The sequence below is a fragment of the Telopea speciosissima genome, chromosome 4, assembly GCF_018873765.1.
Source record: "Telopea speciosissima isolate NSW1024214 ecotype Mountain lineage chromosome 4, Tspe_v1, whole genome shotgun sequence".
NCBI lineage: Eukaryota > Viridiplantae > Streptophyta > Magnoliopsida > Proteales > Proteaceae > Telopea > Telopea speciosissima.
Window position 1 is genome coordinate 21,742,706 of NC_057919.1, and position 22,341 is coordinate 21,765,046.

At 42.3% G+C, this 22,341-nt stretch overlaps 1 protein-coding gene across 1 annotated transcript; it reads left to right on the forward strand.

Annotated features, from left to right (window-relative positions):
• The first annotated feature begins 2,822 nt into the window (after positions 1–2,822).
• Positions 2,823–20,554, forward strand: LOC122657724 (bet1-like protein At4g14600). Its single transcript, XM_043852519.1, has 4 exons — positions 2,823–3,043; positions 3,134–3,257; positions 10,025–10,081; positions 20,234–20,554. Exons 1-4 carry the CDS (start codon positions 2,991–2,993, stop codon positions 20,393–20,395), a joined length of 396 nt encoding a protein of 131 aa, XP_043708454.1. The 5' UTR covers positions 2,823–2,990; the 3' UTR covers positions 20,396–20,554.
• Positions 20,555–22,341: the final 1,787 nt, after the last annotated feature.

Sequence of the window (22,341 nt, forward strand, 5' to 3'; positions counted from 1 at the left end):
TGTGTGGGGGGTCCTTGGGGTGCTTTTGAATTGCACGCACGCCCTCCAAGCCGAACCGGGCTGGGCCATGGCCATGGCCAAGGCCGAGGCCGGGGTCGGGGTCGGGGTCGGGGTGTGGGTGTGGGTGTGGGTGTGGGCAAAACCTTATAGGAGTTTTGCACTTTTGAGTTTTAATGTTTTATTTAAAAACTCGGTTTGGTTCACCCGTGGTTCATCTATACGGTTGAACCATACTTATCTATTTGTACATATATATGAATAGTTACACCCCCTCCCTGTACGTGGAGGTATACATACGGTCACACCTCCCTTGTAAGAGTTACACCCCTGAACGTATATCACCTGTATTCATACAGATGTATCCCTTCATGAAAGGGTACTCCAGCATTATATATACACCATGTCCTGCCTGCATTTGATATACACAACAGAAACGTATTGTCTCTGCAACAGTTCATACCAGAGACAGATACTTACTGTATTTTCGTTTAAGTAATAAGAGGGTTGTATAGCCGTTTGGTATCCTTGGTACTTGTATTAGGTTCTGCAACCTATACGTTTAGGAGTTGTATTTATCTTGGAGGGTAAGGTACAAGGTCAACCCCGTTGCGTAAGAGGGGGCATCTAAATCCTTAAGGAAAGTATCTTTCAGAGATACGACTCAACTCGATCATCCGTGCTTTGTCTTTCGATTCGTTTCACTCTGCAATCAAGAGCGATAACATGTATTTCTCTATTTCTCGTATACCTGATTTGTCTTACAAGATATGCCTAGTATAACATGGACCCCATGGTGGAAATTGAAAAGGGGTCCTCTACCTCCAACCGCCTCCCCCCACCCTCCCCCCCAAAAAAAGGTGAAAAAGGACATACACTTTGGAATCTAGACTCTTGGAGAGCAGGGTTTTTAGTAATCGATATTGGGATTAGTCTTGGTTGATATTGATCAAGATCGACCTGTATTAGTTTGGATCAGACATATTTAATCCTATTTTTTTTAACATTTTTACCCTTGATGGGTACCAATCCATTGATATGGGATTGGCTAGGAATTAGCTGATCTGATACTGATTCCTCAAACCATGTTGGAGAGAGAATCGCTGAGGATCATAGTTACTCTACACGACCTAGTCTCGAGAGGAGACGAAGAGTAGCGATGGCGATCCACTCACCGTGGGAAGTTGGGGAAAACTATCCTCTCAGATTCCCTGACCGGTACAGTTCCCTAGTGCCTCTAATAAGAGGGGGCTGGACCCCATCCTGGCAGTGTGTTTGGGCAGGGGATAAGTTGGTCATTTTTGCCCCCTATGAGAGGAACCGTACAAACTGTACAGGGCAGGGAACCTAAGTGGATAAAGATCCGTGAAGTTAGTCAAATTAACGACACCCCATTTTCTCTTTCTCTTTTCAGTCTCTTCCAATCGACTTGTTAGCTAAGGGTGTCAATTTTGGACCATAATCAAGAATCAGACCGCTTGGAACCGGAACCGATCCACCCGATAGCTTATTGATCATGTTCTGGATCTACAAATTACATTATTGGTCTGGTTCTGGATCTACTGATTAAGTTATTGCTCTCCCAACAATTCTAGGATTGATTAGACCAACTAGGAACTGTTGGAACCGGCACAAATCCACATCCTAATCCTATATATTATATAATTTTTAAGTCTTAAGGTTATGATAGCTAAGGTCAAGCCCTTTATGTTTTTAGTCTTTCAATTTTGACTGGTACCTTGTGTCTCATATATTATTTTACTAAAGATTCGACATTTAAATTAAAGATCCATTGGGGAATGCAAACTTAAGAATAACATACTTTAAAATTATCTTAGTTTATGAGAGTGGGGGTGTTCCTACTTATTAATTGAATATAAAACAATAGGTAATATGTACTAGTTTTGTAATTTGAAAAAAAATTGATGGTGAGCTGCATATTTCATTTGATGGAAATTAGTCTTATAATAGTAGTATTGATGTAGTATGTGTTAGGAATTTTTTTTTTAAAATTTATTTTAGACTGTTTTGAAACCGATTAGGAACTAGAACCGGTCCATTCATTAGTTAATGGCCTTGGATCTGAGGCTTGGAACCGGTTAGCTTATTGGTTCGATTTAGGTCCCGATCTCTTAGGGTTGGAACCGTGAAAGAACCGGACCGATAGCCCAGAACTGGACCAATTGCACCTTTATTGTTAGCTTCTAGCCTTCTACTCCCCAAAAAAATAAGGGAAAAGGAACACCACCTGGTCGTGCGCCTGGGCATGTATCAGCGTCCAGACACAGCCGGCGCGTGAAATGACCGCCCCACCCCCATGGAAAGGCAGAGTGTGCTTGTCATTTTGAGCTCAATTGTGTCTGGGCACAACTGCGCAAGTACACACGCAGACGCATGACCGAGTAGCGTTCTTTGTCCCAAAAAAGAAAATAAAATAAGAGAGAAAGAATGCCACCCGGTCGCACCAGACACACCGCCCTTGTGGCCTGACATAGGGGTGTATGAAATGACCGCAGCACACCTGGTCATTTTTGCTTCTAGGGGGGTGCAACAGTCATTTCACGTGCCCCTATGTCAGGCGCAGGGGCAGCGTGCGCTACACAGGTGTCGTTCTCTTTCCCATAAAATACAATAAAAATGAAGGGAAATAGTTTTTTGTACGGAAGTGTGGGTTACACCAGCACTCCCATGTGTCTATTTCTCTCCTCCTCAAAACAAAGGGCAGAGATGTCTTTTCATATGGAGAGGAGAGAGATAGACTCATGGGAGTGCTGGCGTAGGCCACACTCCCGTACAGAGAACTTTCTCCCAAAAATGAATGTTAGCGCGGCGGCGCAATCTCGAAGATTTCTTTAAAGGCGTGATTTTTCTTGAAGCCGTCTGAAGACTCTGAACTCCACGACGAACCTAGCTTTGTGATTTCAATCTCGTTCCTCTATCTAGGGCTTTCCTCTTAATCTTTTATTGAACCTTTATCTGTTAATTTTTCTCTGATGGCGAGTTCGCAGAGAGGTGCGCTGTTTGGCGCTGCTCCTTACAGATCGAGGTAGGTATTCCAATCGTTCGAGGAGACAGGAATCTGGCGCATTGTCTGTTTGATCCGTTTCTCTGAAAATTTTATTTTGAATTGTTGCAGAGAAGGTCTTAACACAAGACCCGTGTCAAATTCAAATGAAGTGCAAGTGCAGATCGATCCTATGCACGCGGACTTGGACGAAGAGATCGTTGGTCTCCATAGAAAGGTTAAACAATTGAGAAATGTAAGTTATTTTTCTTCCCCTTTTCTGAAATCCTGCTGTTGTTGTTGTTGTTTTGCTGTAAGAAATTAAAGAATTTATGCAATCTCTAGAATGGAAATTTCCTTCAAATTACAGCCTTTCATTGATTTCTGCCTATTACCAATCCCTTAATCCAGTACTGGTTATTGGATGATTCTGATGAGTTTTAGAGTGCACTTCGCTGTGTTGTTCAATAAGTTGATTTATTATAACCACTGTCAGACGAGTAATGCTGGAATTGTAGGATATAACTGTTAAGACATTATCGCCAAGCCATGCACCCTTTTTTGGGGGTTGTTGGTTGGGGTGGGAGTTTGGTTCAAAACACAAGCATTAGTGTAGCTAAAAAAATTGTTCAAATTACTGGCCTTTTAAAGTAGTCATAGATAGGTAGGAGACCTACTAGGAGCCAGTTCAACCAGGATCTAATCGCAAAAGGGGTTGCTGGTTCGAATGGACAGCACTAGGATTTAGGTTAATTCTAGGGTTTAGGATGGGAATTTGGGAATGAGTCTTATATGGCTTTAATATGCAGGTCTAGGGGGTTATTATGGGATAAAAATAATTGGATTTGGGAAGGTTTTAAAATTCTGCAATTCTAGACAGAATTGAGTTGCAGGTTTTGGGTTTTAATGGAGTGGAGGAATGGAGGGGATAGAGTGGGAGTTATGAGCTGGGTTTAGGATCGAGTGTAGGTAGAAGTGCAGGGGTTGTATGCTGGAAGTTTGGTTTGAAACTGATGGACAGATTCGAAGTTATGTAGGTTTCCTTGTAGAAGTAGGAGAGAGGGGTAACACTGTAATTTCACACAATCGGCTGGGTGGATGGTGCTGAAATTTGAATTGAGTCTCTCTTAGGGTTTGAGGAAGACTCGATCAAATTTTTAGCAGATTCTAATGGTTAGATTTGGCTGGGCAGAATTCTCACGAAAATCACCTTGTATGTGACCTTCTAGAAGGAAGAAGAATAGTTGTAGAATTTCTTACTTGTTGCAGGTCTTCAATGGCAGCAGCTTTGAAGATGAATAATGGGGTCTCCCGATCTTCACGATGCAAGGAGATAAGTAGCAGCCCTCCCGATCTTCACGATGCAAGGAGTCAATTGGAGATCCACCAATCCCTTCCATCTTGAGATCCACAAGGATATACACTCAGAACGAGCAGCAGCAAGCATAAAGCTAATTTTTATTAATCAAATTCGTATCTAATGTTGGCCTCCCTTACAAACTTATATAGAAGACTCAAAAATAGACTTAGACACTAAAAAGAAATGGCCTAACCCTATCCCTAACCTATTAGCTAACTTAAACTGACTAGGAAACTAGAATACTAAAGGAAATATACTCAAAACATGGTTGGACTTATAGAGTCCTAATCCAGCCCAACTTACATCACATGACTACTTAAGTTGTCACATGACCACTTAACCAAGTCACATGATCCCTTAAATTGAACCAATTGGATGCAACCAATTTGAACCGTTCAATTAAAAAACATAAAAATAAACTAAGTATTGGGCTAATCCCGTATGCAACCTATGTATCCATATTTTAGGCCCATGAAAGTGGCCTATTACATTAGAAACCCATGGGGTCAAAGGCCCAACATGTATGTAACCCAACTCTAGACTTATTCCTAATAAAAGAAGCCCAGTTTGGTGATAAATCTGCATCACCTTGAAGGTAGCTACTCCCGCACAGTACAATAGGAAGAGTCAGGGAGGATCAGGGTTCAAGTAATAGTATTCGAGGATGGCCGATTTTAATTCGAATCAGCAATAATCGGTCCACAGATCCACTTTTTGGGATGGGACCTGGAGTAGGAATAATACATAAAAGAAAAAAGAAAAAAAAATCAATGATACTCTCTCTCTCTCTCTCTCTTCAGCTTTGGCACTCCCTTCCCCTCCCCCTCCCCCTCCCCTCTCCCCTCTGGCAAGCAGAACTCCACGCCCGCTGCAACTCTCTGCCCCACCCCACCTCTGCCCTCAGCCACGTCCCCAATCCTCCACCCTCTGCACTGCAAGTGGAGTCTGTATTGACACTGCCAAGGCTCCCAAGCAGCTGGTACGCACACGAACTCTTCCTTACTCTCCAAGATTTTTCAACTCTAAAAACTTTCTATAAACAGGGACAAAACATGGGAACGAAAAGGAGAAAAAGGCAAAGCCCTAGCTCATCCTCCACTAGAAAAAAGAAACTTCTCAAGTTCCAAGTTTCAACCATGCCCACCACCACCTCAACCCATGAACTGATAAATTTAAAAATCTTTCAAGACTAAAAGAGCCAAAGCTCAAAGTGGAAGGAAGGGAGGTGAATCAGTGATTTCAAATTCTTTTCTTTTAAAATGCTGGCCCCATTATACTGCTCAATATACACTGACAATGATTAGACACAGTTGTGTGCACATCCACACTGCAACCACTAGGTGGCCAGGCATACCAGATAGTGCACACCCATCCTGCAAGCAAGGCACTTCAATACATATATAGACATCTACAATAGCACCCACCACACAAGACATACGTGGTTCAGCAAGTTGCCTACATTCATAGAGCAATGCTTCTAAGGGCTTCATATTTGCTCAGCATTGAATTTTAGTTAGCTACAACTGACAAGGGCAACTTCCCTAGTTTACCCAGCATATAACCAGGAGGGTGCTACAATGCCAAAATATGGTAGTTACAACTACTGGGGAGCTACAACTCCCCTGTCTAGTACCCACTGAACACCCCAAGTACAATTACAAATTGGGCTTATAATTTTGCACTACTGTCCATGCACATATAGTCTAGGTATTCATCAATACACAACCTAGCTATTCAAATGGATACAAGAATATAAATAGTAGGGTAAGTGGTAGAGACCCTTACAACCCTTGTCTTCAAGTAGAATCTTGATATCCGGTGGACCCCTAGTCACTCAACAAAGCTCCCATGCTCACTGGAATCTTCAACAACCCCTCAATGATGGAGAACTTGAATCTTCAAGTATTCCTAGCATGTGGGACCAGCGAATGCCCTAACAACCCATTGGGGTGGGAAAATTTGTACACCAATTCCACCCCAATAATTCCACCCCATCAAACCCCATCAATCAAATGGGCCCTAATGGAAAATTCCAGATTGCTAATGGCGTGGGGTTTGAAGGGGGAAAAACTAGATGTATGACCCATCAAATTGATCATCAGATTCATGGTATTTGATGTATATTGGTAAGGTTACGGGTTAACATTTTTTGCATGTTAGGAAAACAAATGGATAGTAGAGTTTGAATATGAAAATCTAAGGTTGAAGGTGGTATTGACCTCTCAGCACCAATATAATATGAGAATGGGCTAAACCAAGGGCAGGGCTGGGTTGAATTGGGATTTCATGAAGGACTTGCAGGTTAGATATGCTTTCTTGTGGATGTGGGCTGAGAGAACATGCTCAGGTTTCCAATGTTTGCTTTAAGGCTAGATTTTAAAAGGAAGGTTATGGAATTTAAAATAGAAGGAAATAAAGAGAAGGAACAAATGTTTTTATTGGATATTAATGAACGAAAGAGTGTGAGAAAAGCAGAAACTTAGAATCAGGAAAGAAAATTATGCTGAGATGTGATCAATCTACTAAAATATATTTTGGATCCCGCTTGAATTCTACAAGTTCTAATGATTAATCCATCTATATGCATGCAGCCATGTTTCAGCAGAAAAAAACTATTTCTAATCTTCTTATAAAAAATGAATACTAATAGTAATGAGGTTATAATGGATTAATCCATCTATACACATCCAGCCATGTTTCAGCTGTAAAAAGTATTGTCTTCTTAAAAGAAATTATCTACGCGAGGAGAGTCCATCTTAATATCCTAGGATTTTGGAAGAAGTTTTTCTTGTGAGGGTCTTTGAACCAAGTTAATGTAGACAAGTATTTCAGCAAGGTCAAAAGAACCAGGCCCATACTTAGGCCCATGGTTCTTCAACTGGTCTTTTGGGCCATGCCACACCAAGCCATGGTCTGGGTGTTAGCTGGCTCACTAAAAAACAGAATTGTGGGGGTTATTGTAGTTTCTAATTTGAGTTGTTATTAATACTACTTAGGATCTTAAGTATCTTTCCCTTTTATTAAGACTTCTTACTGTACAAGGTTCCTATTATGCGTGGGCCCATACCCTACGATTTTAGTTGAATGAAGAAAGCATTTTAGCATGAATGCTGTGAGATGCAGTGAGAGGTGAGATGTCTATTAGGTTAGTGAGAGACTGACCAAGGCGTAGGTGAAAGGCCTTGGTCATATACCCCTTCTTGTTCCCTTTTCTCTTCTATCCTTCTGCATCATAGTTTGTTTCTTTGGTTAACCTGCAACAAGGATTCAACAGTAAGGCTCAAGTTATCCATCTGCCCTACTGTTGTTTCTCTTTCGATCACTAGTAGGCTGTTCCATAAATCCACCAACAGAAATGGATATTGGAGTCTCAATCCAACCCTGGGGCACCATCTGTTAGTCTTCTTCTTCAGCAAATTTCAGGCCATGATAACTCCTGTTTTGGCCACCAACTACATCCCAATTCCCAAGCTTTGGGAGTGTAATACCCTTCCTGGTCTTCCCCTTCAATTGTGGTTTCAGCCAAATCCTTTGGCTGGCAGCTGTAAGTTATTATTTTTCTCCTACAGTTTCTAATTTGTTTCATAAGCTACTGCACCACATCCAGCCGTTAGTCTTAGCTTATTTTCTGAGGTCATATAGAGCATGTCAGCCCTTCCCCTCGATAAGAAACTTTGGCACCAACTGAAGCTTCCATCGGCTGGTACTACAGAGTTCTGTTTTAGTGACTAGTTTCTAATTTTGGGTTTGAGTTTGTAACTAGTGATCTGTTCATCAGGTGGCTGAGATAATTTAAGGGTATCATATTGTGACTCAGAGCCTATTGTTGATATCAGTTTTGGTGTATTCTATCCTAGAGGTTGAAAGTTATACCTAGTTACTAAATATGACAGCAAGCTGCCACATACTGTAGGCCTGGTGTAGTTGTTAATCAAACCATTGGATTGTGTTCATTGTTTGGGGGTATAATACTGTTGTCATGCCCATGCTGTTGACCTAATTTTGGGTCTGATCTAACTACTAATATTGCTGCTATTGAGGTCCTTATGCTGCCGTATATCAGTACCTAGTAGTCCTACTTGTGGGTTCAGTGATTGTTTACTATTTAGTGAGCTTAGCCCTATGTAGCAAGTTCAAAATTTCAGTGGTATACTTGATTATCTAACTAGCTGCTGATGAAAATGTTACCTCATAATTTCCATCCTGACCAGATGAAATTATAAAACTCATCCGGTAGACCAAAAAAAAAAAAGAAAAATTTAAATAGAACTCTTGCAAGGTGCTACTTTAGTTAGACCAGGAGAATCGTTATATCTGTGTGCTTAAGATTTGCGAATAGAAATGTGCTAGTTGAATGTTTGTGAGGAAGGAGAAGCTCTATTTGAAGCCCAGGGAGAGAGCTGGTTACTAAAATTCTTCCAGGGCAAGCTTCAGAAGCTCTTCTCCAGATGTGTTTGGTGGTGCTCAAGAGTTATTGTCCTTTTAGGCGAGGACCCTCTTGTTTTTTAACCACCATTCAAGGACCATTAACTCTCGAGCCCGCTTAAGGGGATGAAATTGATGCCACTGATATTATCACATCAGGTGTTATTTCGATGTATTTTCCAAAAGGGCTTCCAACTCCAGTCGTTACTGGTGCAAACAGAGTTCCTTACCTGGGGAAATTGGGGGAAAAAATGGTAACTGCCAGTTCCATTCACGTGATGAAATGGTTAAAAACTTAAAATACCTTTTTTAGTTGCTGACCTTTGAGATTCTACATTTCTACACACTGCCTTAGTGAATCATCATCGTGAGGGGAAATAGAAACAAGGTGGTCAGCTTATCACTCAGGTGGACCCATAGCAACCCATATTCAGGGTTATTGAACCCGGGATCGCATCTGTTCTTTTTTCTGTGTTCGGCTTCCCCACACCACCCTACTAGGAGCTTTGCTCCTTCTTGTATATCCTCATGAATAACTTTGCTTGCTATTAAATTTGGTTGCTTGCACAGTGAAGGGGGAGGTGCAGGGGGGAGATTGAGTTGTCCCAATTATTGGTTCAAAGAATGTATTGAACCAGATCCAGATTAAGTATAGAATAGTTCCTATTGCAAAGTAGGAAAAACAAATAAAACCCAGACTAAACCAACTAGAGCAGCTGCACCCTATGATTGAGGCTGCTCTTTGATTTGAGAGGGTCCTGTAGCCCCACAGATGATCGTCTGTGAGACCAACAAGCATATGATTGTCTCATGTCTGGTCATGCTCATCAATCCCTCCTGCTTAAAAAACTCAACCTCAATGAGTGAAACTGGAGGAGCTGAACATGCAACATGAGATTAAAGTTCAGTGTAGAACTGTAGATTATTCCATGTTTATGCATGAGGTCATACATTAGTTGCCGGTTGAAAAAAAAGGTACAAATATGCATTCTCAGAGGGTATGAACTTTTCAAATGCTTCTGAGCGGAAGACTTGACTGCAAAAGATTGTGAAGTACCTTGTATCCAAGAAATTCTTACCTTTCCAGGCCAGTTTCACTAGCACATGAAGATTGTCTATTTGCCGAGTCTTATGATTTTTTTTCATTACTTTCATTGCTTCATCTTATTTTTTTGGTTGTTTCCTTATGCTGTTATGCATTCTGTTACCTGAGTTCTTATTCAACTATGGCTCTGCAGGTAGCTCAAGAGATTGAGTCAGAAGCAAAATATCAGAATGACTTTATTGCTCAGTTGGTATGCTTCAAACTTCAGATATATGTTGTTTTCTTTGTAGTAGTTGTTGTTCTATCCTTGATGGCTGGTCAGGACATCCATTGATTATGTCTTCTTATACCTGTTGTAGCTGAGTATAATTACACTTACTGTTGAGATATCAAAACTCTGGTTCAAAACAGTTACTAATTTGTGTCGCCATCAGTATTTGAATCACTATAATAGTCTGAACAAATTTTTTTCCAAGTTTGTAGTAAGTGTATTAAGGTATGAGGGGAGGCACATGTACCTTCAAAAGGATGGATTAGATGTTTTAAAGCATATTGCTTAGGTGAAGACCAGTTAGTTGACTTGACTAACCAGGACATCATTGACTTGTTAACATAATTTATTTTTTTTTATAGATAGATACCGATTCTATGGGAGAGGGTCGCTTGAACCCAAGACCTCCTGGTTGGGTGGGCTTTTACACTCCACACGTCTACCAACTGCATTAGGCGGTTGTTCTCAACATAAATCTGTTTACTGTACAATTGATGGTGAATTTGCCATTGCTTAGTTATAGTTGATAAGTATAGCATATTGGTATTTAACATAAACTACCTGGAAAATGTTGTGGTAGTATCTGTTTATAAGCAACTTCAGCCTCCCCAATTCTTAAAATTTTGAACAATCCCTTTATCCTGTGCTACTCACTGGAGATTTTTATACCTTTTTTTTTTGGTTGATTAGGGAACACCTAGTTCTCGTCCTAGATTTGATTAGCAGCACCAAAAAAGCTTCATTAATTGAAAAAAAGCATAAGGATTTACAAGATATACACTTGTTTGTATCGGTAGCTGTGCAAAATATACTAAAGAACTAACAAAGATGATAGAAATACATGTGAACAGAAAAATGTCAAAGATCCAAAACAGAACTCCATTCCAAGTCAAGATCTTGAGGTGAAAGGCCACAGAATTTCTCTGTATCCCATTACTACTCTGCTAGTCTCTGGATGGCTTCAAGCCTTCAAGTGACAATAGAAAATAATGAATTACAATTTTTTTATTTTTTTATTTTTTGGGGCAGGGGAGGGTGGGCGTTGAAGAGATAAAGAAGAAAAAATTTCAGGAGAGTCGATGCAGAGAGTCAATAAATATGAACAGCTGATGTTGATATGGTTATTCCTGTTGGGAAGAAAACCCAGGGTATATTTTCAATTTTCTTCTTCTATGACCTACTGCTTAGGATATATTTGGGTTGAGCATACCGCCTTCTACTTCTAGGATTCCAGAAGCTCAGCTTCCAAAGGAGTAGAAGGTGGAGGATCCAACAGGATGAGCCAGTTCGGAATCTTTACCGCCCAAAGCAAAAGAAGCCCATACACCTCCCCCACCCCCCAAATGTCCTGGTTTTTCATGCGGGTGACGTTAAATATTCCAAAATGACATTTGCCCTTGCACCAATTGTGCAATCGCGGGTTCGAAAACCCCATTTGGGGTTGCTATGGACCCACACTAGGAGTAGAAAACTCAAATCAACAGATTAGTGGCAAAACAGTAAATGCTTCTAATTTTATTAGATAGTGGCAACTTGGTAAATAAATGGAATCCTAAATGACTACCTAGGTAAAAATAAAGAAGAGGATAGAGTAGGGATTACAATTAAAGAGTTGGGTAGACTTGGAATAAACTCAAGGTAAGGGACAAGAAAGAATAAAGACAGAGGGGAGGTGTAATAAGGGAAATAAGGATAAGGGAGTTAATTAAATTGAAGAATGGGGTGGGGGAGAATAGGTTGTCTTTAACCTCTCTACTAAGAACAGAGGGCAGAAGTCCATGATGCAGCTCCAAGAAGGAAGAAGAAGAAGAAGCCCTAAACTTAGGGTTTGAATAGGGAGCCATAGATTAGGATTATTATTTTCCATACTTAGTTTATTTTCCTGTTTTTAGATTGAACCGGTTTAGAATTTTTTTTTGGGTGAATAAAGAATATAATTACTAAAGAAAAAGGAAAGGCCCCCAAAGGGGGAATACAAGAGCCCAAGGCTAGGAGAGCATTAGCTAACAGGAGCTAGAAGAGAAACATTAGAGAGACCCCAGGAGACAACAATAAGCCTGTTCCTAGGGGTGTCCTTACAAAAAGAGGGAGGGGCAGACAGCAGCTTTGAGGAGATTTCAAAGGAAATGGAATCCCTTATTTGCTGAAAGGTACGCGATTTGGAGGTCCATTTTCTAATATTCCTCTCCATCCAAATGTGACTAATAGCAGCACAAAAAGCCATCTTTCCCACTAAATCACACACAGAAGTTCCTCCATAGGTCATGTCAACCCAAATCCATTCTCTAGAGAAACTGAGAATCCTTCTTTGGGCAGGCCAGCATTTGGAGAGGATGCCTTTCCATATGGCCTTGGAGACTGGGCAATCAAAGAACAGATGAGCCGAGTCTTCCGAGTTGCTCCAACAAAGGCAGCAAGAACTGGACACCTGGATGTGCCTCCTGCGAAGGAAGGCTTGCGTAGGAAGACATTCAGTGAAGACCCTCCAAGCAGTGAAGCAGTGCCTAGGGATGTGATGCCTGAACCATAGAAGCTTCCTCCAAATAGCCATCGGACCTTTCTGCCGGATAAGGTTCCAAGCTCCTTTAGAGGAGAATGCAGGAGAGCTATTAGCATTCCAAGAGACACTATCTCCCCTAGTAGGCAACCTTCTGCTAATAGACTGAAGCTCACTCCAGATAAGAGATAACTGCGGAGAGGAGGTTGGGGGGGGGGAGCCCAGTCATCAAGATGGATAATATCAGCCACCCGAGCCTTCCTATGAAGACCCGATGCATAGATAACCCTAGGGGTGACAAGATGGAGTAATATTCCTTTAGGGTGCCAGTTGTCCAGCCACAGAGAGGTGGAGAGCCCATCTCCAATGTGATTGTGGATATGACTTTGAACAAGATGACGAGCTTCTAGGAACTTGCGCCAAACCCAAGAAGCCTCAGAGGAGACAGTAACAGTCCAAATAGAGTCTTGCCGGAGGAGTCTCGAGTAAACCCAGTCAACCCAAATGCTCTTTTTCTTAGAGGCTATCTTCCAAATGAGCTTGATAATACCAGCCCGGTTAGCTTCTTTGATCCTTCTGATACCCAGACCACCCTCCTTTTTTGGGAGGCAGACTGAAGCCCATTTGAGAGGGTGGAGAAACCTAGGCGTGTCAGAGCCTTTCCAGAGGTAAGCAGCTAACAAGGATTCCAGGGACTTGATGGATGCTTGCGGCAACCCATAGATGACGGACCAGTAGATGTAGGAAGCTTCTAGGACAGATCTGATGAGGACCAGTCTACGAGCATAGGAGAGGAGCTTGGCTTTCCATAACTGAAGCCTTTTCCTGATGAGATCCAACATGGGAGTGCAGTGATGAGCAGAGAGCCTGGCTGGGATCAAAGGGAGACCCAGATACTTGACTGGAAGATGGCCTTCAAGGAAACCAGAGCTGTCAAGAAACTCCCTTTTGTCCAATTCTGGAATACCAGCAAAGAAGATGAGGGATTTGTTAGGATTGATGCGGAGCCCTGAAGTGGCATGGAATTGACGAAGACAAAGCAATATACACTCGAGCGAGGCTATGGAGGCTTTGGAGAAAATCATCAAGTCATCTGCAAAAGCAAGGTGGGTAAGCTTTAAAGCTTTGCACTTGGGCATAGGAGTAATGAGCTGCTGATCAGTACAGGACTGCAAATGTCTAGAGAGGACTTCCAGAGCCAAGGTGAACAAGTAAGGAGATAAAGGGCACCCCTGCCGGATGCCTACAGTAGCACCAAAGTAACCTGCCGGGCTGCCATTGAGGAGAACAGAGAACTTGGGAAAGGAGATGCAGTGAGTAATCCAGTTGACAAAAGGCATAGGGAACCCCATCTTGAGCATAACTTGAGAAATGAAATCCCAACTGAGAGAGTCAAAAGCCTTGTGAATGTCAATCTTCAAGAGAATAGAGGGCGAATGATTTTTCCTGTCAAACCCTCTCACTAAGTCATTGCAAAGGAGGATGTTGTCAGAGATGTTCCTGCCTGGGATGAAAGCTGATTGGTTTGCACTGACCAGCAGATCAACAACACTCTTGAGTCTTCTGGCTAAGATCTTTGCAATAAACTTGTAGATGATATTGCAGAGAGCAATGGGCCTATAGTCATTCATCAAGGATGCACCCTCCTTCGGGATAAGACAAAGGAAAGTGTGATTGACCCCTTTAATTTGACTGGGGTTAAAGAAGAAGCTGACAATGGCTGCTATTAGATCTTCCTTTATGATATCCCAAGCAGCAAGAAAGAAGCCCATGCTGAACCCATCCGGCCCTGGAGCCCCCGAGACCTTGAGAGAGTGAATTGCATCTAAAATCTCCTGTTCTTTGGGGATAGAACTCAAAGCTTCCAAGTGGATGGCAGGAATAAACTTGTTTAGCGATTGACTTTGCGAGAGGAACATGATCCGGGAGAGGAGCATTGAAAATGTCATGAAGTGTTTAACGACCAGCTCCTTTATATCCTTGACGGTGGTAGCTATAGAGCCATCATGGGAAGTGAAATTTGGATGATGGAGTTAACATTGACATTTGCCTTGACAGACCGATGGAAGTAAGCATTGTTTGAGTCGCCTAAGTCAAGCCATTTGATTCTTGATTTCTGCTTTAAGAAGCTCTCTTCCCTAGAGAGCAAAGTATTGAGCTCCACAGTGAGATCTTTTTCAGATTTAGCCAGAGAAATATTCAGCATATCGGTTTGACTGCACTGACGATAGGAGCCTCTCCTTGCAATCAGCAACTTGAATTGAAATATCACCAAAAGTAGTCTTGTTCCAGCTCTTAAGGGACTCCTTTACAATGCGAAGCTTTCTAGCAAAAGCCACAAGAGGGGAGGAGAAGGCTGGAACAGGTTTTGCCCAGGCCTCAGTAACAGTGGGCAAGAAGGAAGGATGAGAGGACCACATATCAAAATACTTGAAGGGTTTTGGGCCGAAAGAAGTGTAAGGCTGAATGGTAAGAATTATAGGAGAGTGATCAGAGATGTCGGGGTTCTCAAAGGTAGCCAGAGAGGAAGGGAAAGAGGAGAGCCAAGCTTCATTGACCAAAATTCTGTCCAGCTTACAAGAGGTGCGGTGACTTCCTGCTCTCTTGTTGCACCAAGTTAGAGGGAAACCAGTCCACCGAAGGTCATTTGCCCCTATATCATCGAGACACTCATTGAAACTTTCCATAGCCTCCACATCAAGGTGCGAACCTCCTTGTTTCTCAGAGGACTACCTGATAATATTGAAATCTCCCCCCAAACCCCAAGGGAGAGTCCCTATACTGTTGGCGATGGAACGCAGATCAGTCCAAAGGAGAGACCTTTGAAAAGGGCAATTGTGAGCATAGATGACTGAAAAGAAATAGGTAGACTGGCCTAGGCAATCCGAAAAGTTGAGATGGATAAACTGATCGGAAGAGGAAAGCAGAGCAATGGATAGTTTTCGGGGGTCCCAGATGAACCAGATTCGGCCATTTGGGTGGGAGGAGTAGTTGGATAAAAAGGACCAGCCAGGTGCTAAGGACATGAGAATTTTTCCAGCATTAGGCTCCTTGATGTGAGTTTCAAGAAGACAACAAAAAGCAGCATGAGAGGCACGAATTTTGGATCTGACAGTAGGTTGCTTCGAGGCAGAATTGAGGCCTCGAGAATTCCACAGAAGGCCGCGAATCATTGAGGAAGGGGGAGGAGGGGCAACGAAGACTCCAAAAGGCGAGTCAAGACTGCTGGAGACCTGGTTTCACTTCGATGCCTTCGGTGGTAGGAACTGTGGCGAGAAGAGCTGAGGTTTGCATAGCAAAGGGGTCTCAGACGAGAGGCAGAGGGATCGGGCGGAGAAGAAGGCCCAACTTGAATATGGGTTTGGGTAAGCACCAGATGGGAACCCGACCCGGATGGAGATGGGTGAACCGCCTTAAGCGAAGGGCAAGGAGAACCAGCAATAAGTGAACCGGCAAATGGTTCATCTTGGCCTAAGCCAGTCGAAGAAGTGGAGTTTTCGACAGTATTGGAGTTATCTACAGAAGTGGGCCCCAGGCCTTTCTGCTTTAAGAACCCTGAGTTAGCGTTGATTTCCAGCAGACCTTGAAGGGAGGAGGCTCGAGACAAAGGCGTAGTAGCACCCGAAGGTGACATTGAGTAGCTTTCCAATGTTGCAGCGGCAACAGAGCTAGGAATAGAAACTTCCATCGCAGTATCCTCCGACATACGAGACCTGCTGCGAGGCATAACATCGAAGTGTAATTTCTCGGGGCAAGTGTCCAAAAGCTGGTTTTCTTCAGCATCACCTGCCGTGAAAGGACCTGCAGCGTCCCCATCAAGGTCTTCCAGAGGCGAGAAATTGTTCTGACACAAGGGTACAGGTCTCGCAGCCCACAGAGGGTTCCGGTTGCCTGCCACCGGAGGCTTAGAAGCCGGAGGAAGATTGCGGTAGCGAGATCTTTGTCTTCTCCGACCCCTGGAGCGTTGACGCCAGCCAGAAGAGTCACTCTGCACAGTACCTGAAGAGCTCTTGTTGCCTGCATTTGGAGGGAGGACCTCAGCCACTTCATCACCACAAGCAGGGGGGCGGTGGTCATCTGAGACATCCTTCGAAGTAGCGCAAAGACTGGAGTCATGGCCAAAGATGTTGCAGATAGTACATTGGGGAGGCTTCCAGTCGTAATGAATTTCCTGTTCGAAGGAGTAATCGTTATCTTCCACAACCTTGATGAAGGTAGGAAGGACCTCGTGCGCAGAAACTTCCACACAGATCCTTGCAAAGGCAAGTCGATCTTTGCGTCCGGTCCTTATGTCGGAGAGAGAGGTTTTCCCGGGACGAGCCCAGAGAACTAAGCCCATCCGTGCACCAGTAGTGTAGCGGAGCCCCGGCGGTAACCAGAGGGATCGAAGAGAGATCATTACGCCTGAGCTGCAGATGTCGATGCCACTGCCGGAGGAAAATAGGCTTTTTCCCAACAAGCCACGGACCTCCTTCTAAGACTCGGGTCTTGTCAGTGGCAGAGGAGAACTTGAAAAGGAAGAACCCATTATCCAGAAGGGAGACATCCAGTGAGGCCTGAGTTCTCCATTGCTTTGAAAGAGACGCTTTTACCACCGGGAAAGGAGGGCGAGAGCCCAGAAAATTGCCTACCAAGGAGTTCTCCCAGAGCTTTGCTTCAAATTCAAGCACTTCCGGAGGGCAGAGGGCCACCTTGGAGCTGCAATCCAAAGTCGGAGCGACAAAGTGAAGGGGCAAACCCTCAGACGAAGGAGAATTTGCAGAGTTTAAAAGAGATGCCCAGGTAGAAGCAGATGGGGGGGGGTGAGGCACGGTACCAGCAGAAGCAGGGGTGGAGGAAGGGACAAGCAAAGGAGGGGAGGGAGAAGGGGTAGGAGAAGTATCTGACATTTTCAAACCCCCAACCGGTTTAGAATTGGTTGCATCCAATTGGTTCAATTGGTCTAATTTAAGTGAAGTGTTCCTATTGGTTAATAGGTCCTTATATCCTATTGGCTAGTATGGAATCTTCTTTTAAATTAGTTATTGTAAGTTAGATTCTTTTATTTTTAGTAGGGGTATCTTAGTCAATTTACTGTTTTAAATTAGTTAAGTTAGATTAAATCTCTCCCTTCCACGATTTTAGAAGGAGGAGACTTTAATTTGTACTAGGATTTGGTCATTGGCCCTTTATTATAAAAGTAGAAATCGTGGGAGGCTCCCCCACATTGAAATTTGAATTAAAAGACTGTTTTCTGCTGCTGGCCGACTGCTGCTGCTGTTCTGCTCCTTTGAGTGTGCATCTTTGTGGATTTCAAGGTGGAAAGGGTGGGTAGATTCCTACAACTCCTTATGCCTTGACGGCTGGGAGGATCTCTCTCTAAAGGTGGTTTCATCCTTCATCCTTCAAGCTGCTGCTGGTGGATTTCTGTGGTAAGTTTGAGTTTTAATTCTGTTTTTCTTATTCCTTCTCCTTCCCCATTCGATCCCCCTTTATTTATTTGTTTTACTTTCATAAATCCTAGCCTGCTGAGTTCTGTCCAGATCTGTTTCTCCATCAGAAATCAATCAAACTTAGGCCATAGCCTCCCTACACCATTATCTACACTCGACCCTAACTGCTGCCCATAATCAACAGTCAAAACCCTAAATCCCTCTTCTCCATTAAAACCCAAAAAAACCCCTAATTTCTGTCTAGACTTATTCAGCCGACAGAATTCCTTCAAATCACAGCCGAACTTCCATTCCCTTGTCCCTCACACTCGACCTCAGGCCCTGGTCATAAATCCCACTTTAAACCCTAGTTTTGGTAGTTTCCCCAAGTTCTAAAACCCAAAACCCTAACCCTAAAATTCTGGAATCTGAATTTTGATTTAAATCTGTATCAATTCTGTTTTAAAAGCCTTCCCAAAACCTGCATATTAAAATCAGATATACAGTATCCTATTCCCCCATACCTAACCCTAGAATTTAGTTTAAAACCCTAATTCTGCCCAGCCAAATCAGCAGTCTTGTTTGGTGATCCTATTACCTTGGTTCCTAGTGGGAATACTCCTACCTAGGACTACATTAGTCCAGCAATCTGCATGAAGGAAAACTCGCTCCAAGATCCTTCAATGACCCTGAAATTTCAGGAGAGAGTCACAAACCACGGCTCCATCGACTCCAGATGGTATCTACCAGGAACAAAAAGTTAGAAGGCTAATTGGAGGACCTGCAACATAGCTTGGCGGTGGACTGCAGAACCAGCAACTACCTCTTGTTCGATCTGACAACAGAGAAGAGGTTTGGGTCTGAACTTGCAAGGGTCGAATCTCCCTAAAGTGAAGACTCTCAGCCCAGAACAGCAAGCATAAAACAAGTAGGTGAGAAGAAAAAACAGCCCTCGATATGAACCCTCAGTACTGCAACCACCGAAATAAAAATAAAAATAAAAATCAGCAAGCTTAACAATAATTAGGAAGAAGAAAGGGGAGAAGATGAAACAGAATAACAGCAAGAAAGAAAGTGAACTATGAAAGAAGATGGGGAAGGAGAAGAAAGAGCTGGTGCAATCAGACCATGCAACACTAAGCATACTCATAAAATTCAATATCATACTTTCTATCAATTCACCCCCTCAATCGTATTACATAGTAGTATACTAGTATTTATGAAAAAGAGATCCAGCCAATTAAAGAAACCTACTAAACTAGGAAATAACTCACATAAGAAAAGCTACCAAATGACTCCTACATAATCTTCCCTCCATGTTAAAATAAAATAAAAGATTTCAATTAAATATTGCTCCTATGTAAACTACCATCCCCCTTTGACCAAAAAACCGTGTTGGGCCAGTTGTGTCTCAGCTTGGGTCTCTATAGTGGGTCGTTCTGGTCCAACCATGCTAATGTAACAGCATCAACCGACCTTTTCCCACCCTTCACAAGCTGGATTCTCAAAGCCCTTCCAGAAGTTCACTTAGACATGTATTTAGTATACTCTGAATTCTTAGAAATATATTCTTTTTTAAATGCCACAGCCACCTCAACATTTTAAGATAAATTCTCTTGAGTTAGTTCCATATCTTACCCTGTTAAACCTAGTAAACATTGACTGGACCCTTCTTAAATTCTAGTTGTAATTGGCCCCAATCAATTTATGGGTCCCGGCCTTATTCACTTCTTTGTTGGAGAATTCCGATTCTATTGGCTCAATGGCTTTCACTTCTCGGTCTTACTTGTTCCCTTGATAATCCTGTAGTTTTGTTATTCTAAACTTTTGGATTCTTAGTGCCTAGTAACCCTAAATGGCTAAATCACATAAGCCTCTCACTGTAGCTTAAAAAAAATCTTGTAGTTTGAAGGACAATAAAGAATGTCAGATTTTCACATGTTTGTCAGGGTCTAACCGTCTAGTGCACTTGTTAATGCCATGCTTTTAGCTTGTAAGCTTGGCATGTCTAAATTGAACTTACAATTCAGAATTGGTTACCTACTCCATCTTAATATGAAGTTTGAATTCTGGGCAATTTTTACTTGCTCACAAATAGAAAACTCGATTGTTTGGATATCTGGATTCTGGAGACTATCTTTGTCAGTTTATTAGTACTTTTCCCTGTTAGTAGGATAATGATGTACTTCTTTCTGACCATTTTACTGCTGGTTCTTAACACAGCAAATGACATTAATAAAAGCTCAAGCAGGGGTAAAGAATAACGTGAGGAGGTTGAACATGAGCATTATCCAGCAGGGCTCAAACAATGTCTTACATGTGGTTTTGTTTTCTCTACTTCTTTTCTTCATATTGTACCTGTTGTCGAAATTTTTCAGAAGATGAGAACCAGCTGACTAGTCAGCGATGGCTATGTAGGACAGAGAATGTACAGATTTAAGTGAAATGATTTCAGAAACTAAAAGCTGTTCTAGTACATGTTCTGTTGTAAAGCCTTCTAACTTTTCCAGCTTTGATGCTGATCTTTGGATGGATTGCTCGTTAGTTTGTTCCATATACCAGATATACAGCTACTTTCTAAAAGATTGTAACCTAGAGATGCACATGTCTTACATGTAAATTGATCTTTAAACACGGAATGGAGTAAATATGTGTATTATTTATATCACACTCTTGTGCACGCTAACCTTAGTGAACAGGAGACAAACGGTTCAGTGTCTATGTAATGGCTGTTTGAACCGTATAACTAAAACACATGAATCAAATGATTGATAGGCTTCCATCCAAAGACCACCAAATGTTCAGTTTTATAGTGCCAATTATAATCTTTGACAAATTTGCAATTGGTTTTTTTTAGGCTGTGTTTGGTATGCATTCTTGGAATGCATTATAGATCAAGAATTGCGTTCTAGCTGGATTGTAAAAATCGCTGTTTGATAAGGCATTCCATTCTCAAATCCTTGTAATGTGGTCAAGAATGCAGTTCATATTGGAGTGCAACTTTTTCCCATTCTGTGTTTTCATTCTCCAGCTCGAGTCTTGAGTTACCCCTCCCGAGCCTTGACATCAAGCATCCTTTTCTTTTTCCTGAAAAAAATGGATGGGAATCACTGGGATTATCCGGTCACTGGGATTGAAGGATCAGTGATCACTGGATCGAGGGTTCATGAGAGAGAGAGAGAGAGAGAGAGAGAGGAACAGAGACAGATCACCGGGGAGAGAGGCAGAGAGAGCAAAAGAAGCAGAGACCCGAGCGGGGGAGAAGGGGGGTAACAGACGGGGAAGAGGAGATAGAGAGGAAACCTCTGGAAAGAGAAGAAAGGGCTGTGCCCTTCAATCTCAAGCCTCTACTTTGCCTGCTTCACGTGAACAACAACATCAGCAGAGAGTATCTTTTGTTTTGTTCCTCTCTTGGAAATTAGAAATCAAAAGAGTAAAAGGAAGGGGAGGATGAGTGGCAGAACTGAAAAATAAATGTGGGCTTTCAAATGTTGTTTAGAGGTTAAAAGGGAGAGTGAGAGATCCGTATGTAATATCGGTTTGGTGCTTTAGTGGGTGTATCAACAATCAACATCAACGATAGGTTGGATCTCCATCATCACAGGACGACCCCGATGCTTTGTTTATGCCATCGCATGGTTATAGTATCCTTGCTTGTCACGATGGAAATGGAGATTGAACTGGTCCATATGACTAGGAGACAGACGGAACATTGCATATAAGAATTTTAATTTTAAAAATTAAATGAGTGGTGTGGCTTACATCTCTGATTTTGGGTTGTCGCTGTTTCTATTTCTGAACTCAATGCATTCCGCATCAAGATTGGATGGGTACAGGGCTTCAGAGTTGACGGAGACAAAGAAGCTCTCGCTGCCCCTACCGTGAGCCTTCCAACACCCGGCTACTCCCGCATCTCCTCTACTCCTCCTGCTTTATCGGTGTTATGTATTTATGCAAGAGATGTTGCTCACTTGTTTGAAGAAAAACATGAGACTTCTAAAACCAAGAATGCTATTTTGTCAAACATATATCCAAACAATGTTTTCATTCTCAGTAAAAAAAAAAAAAAATGTATTTCTATCTTAGTATTTTTTTCATCATCGTAGAGGGTTTTGACATTGGTAACATGTACAGCTGGTTATAAAGATAAAGATTTCCCCTTGTGGCGGTGACTATTGCAAAGGGTGAAAATGTTGGACCGTGGCTGTCATTTGATGAGCAACACATTCACACAATGATGTGAGTAGAACTGAAAAAACTGATAGTATGGTCAGTATCAGCTAGTTGAGTCAGTACAGTTATACCAATAAGGTTTACAATGGTAGTACAAA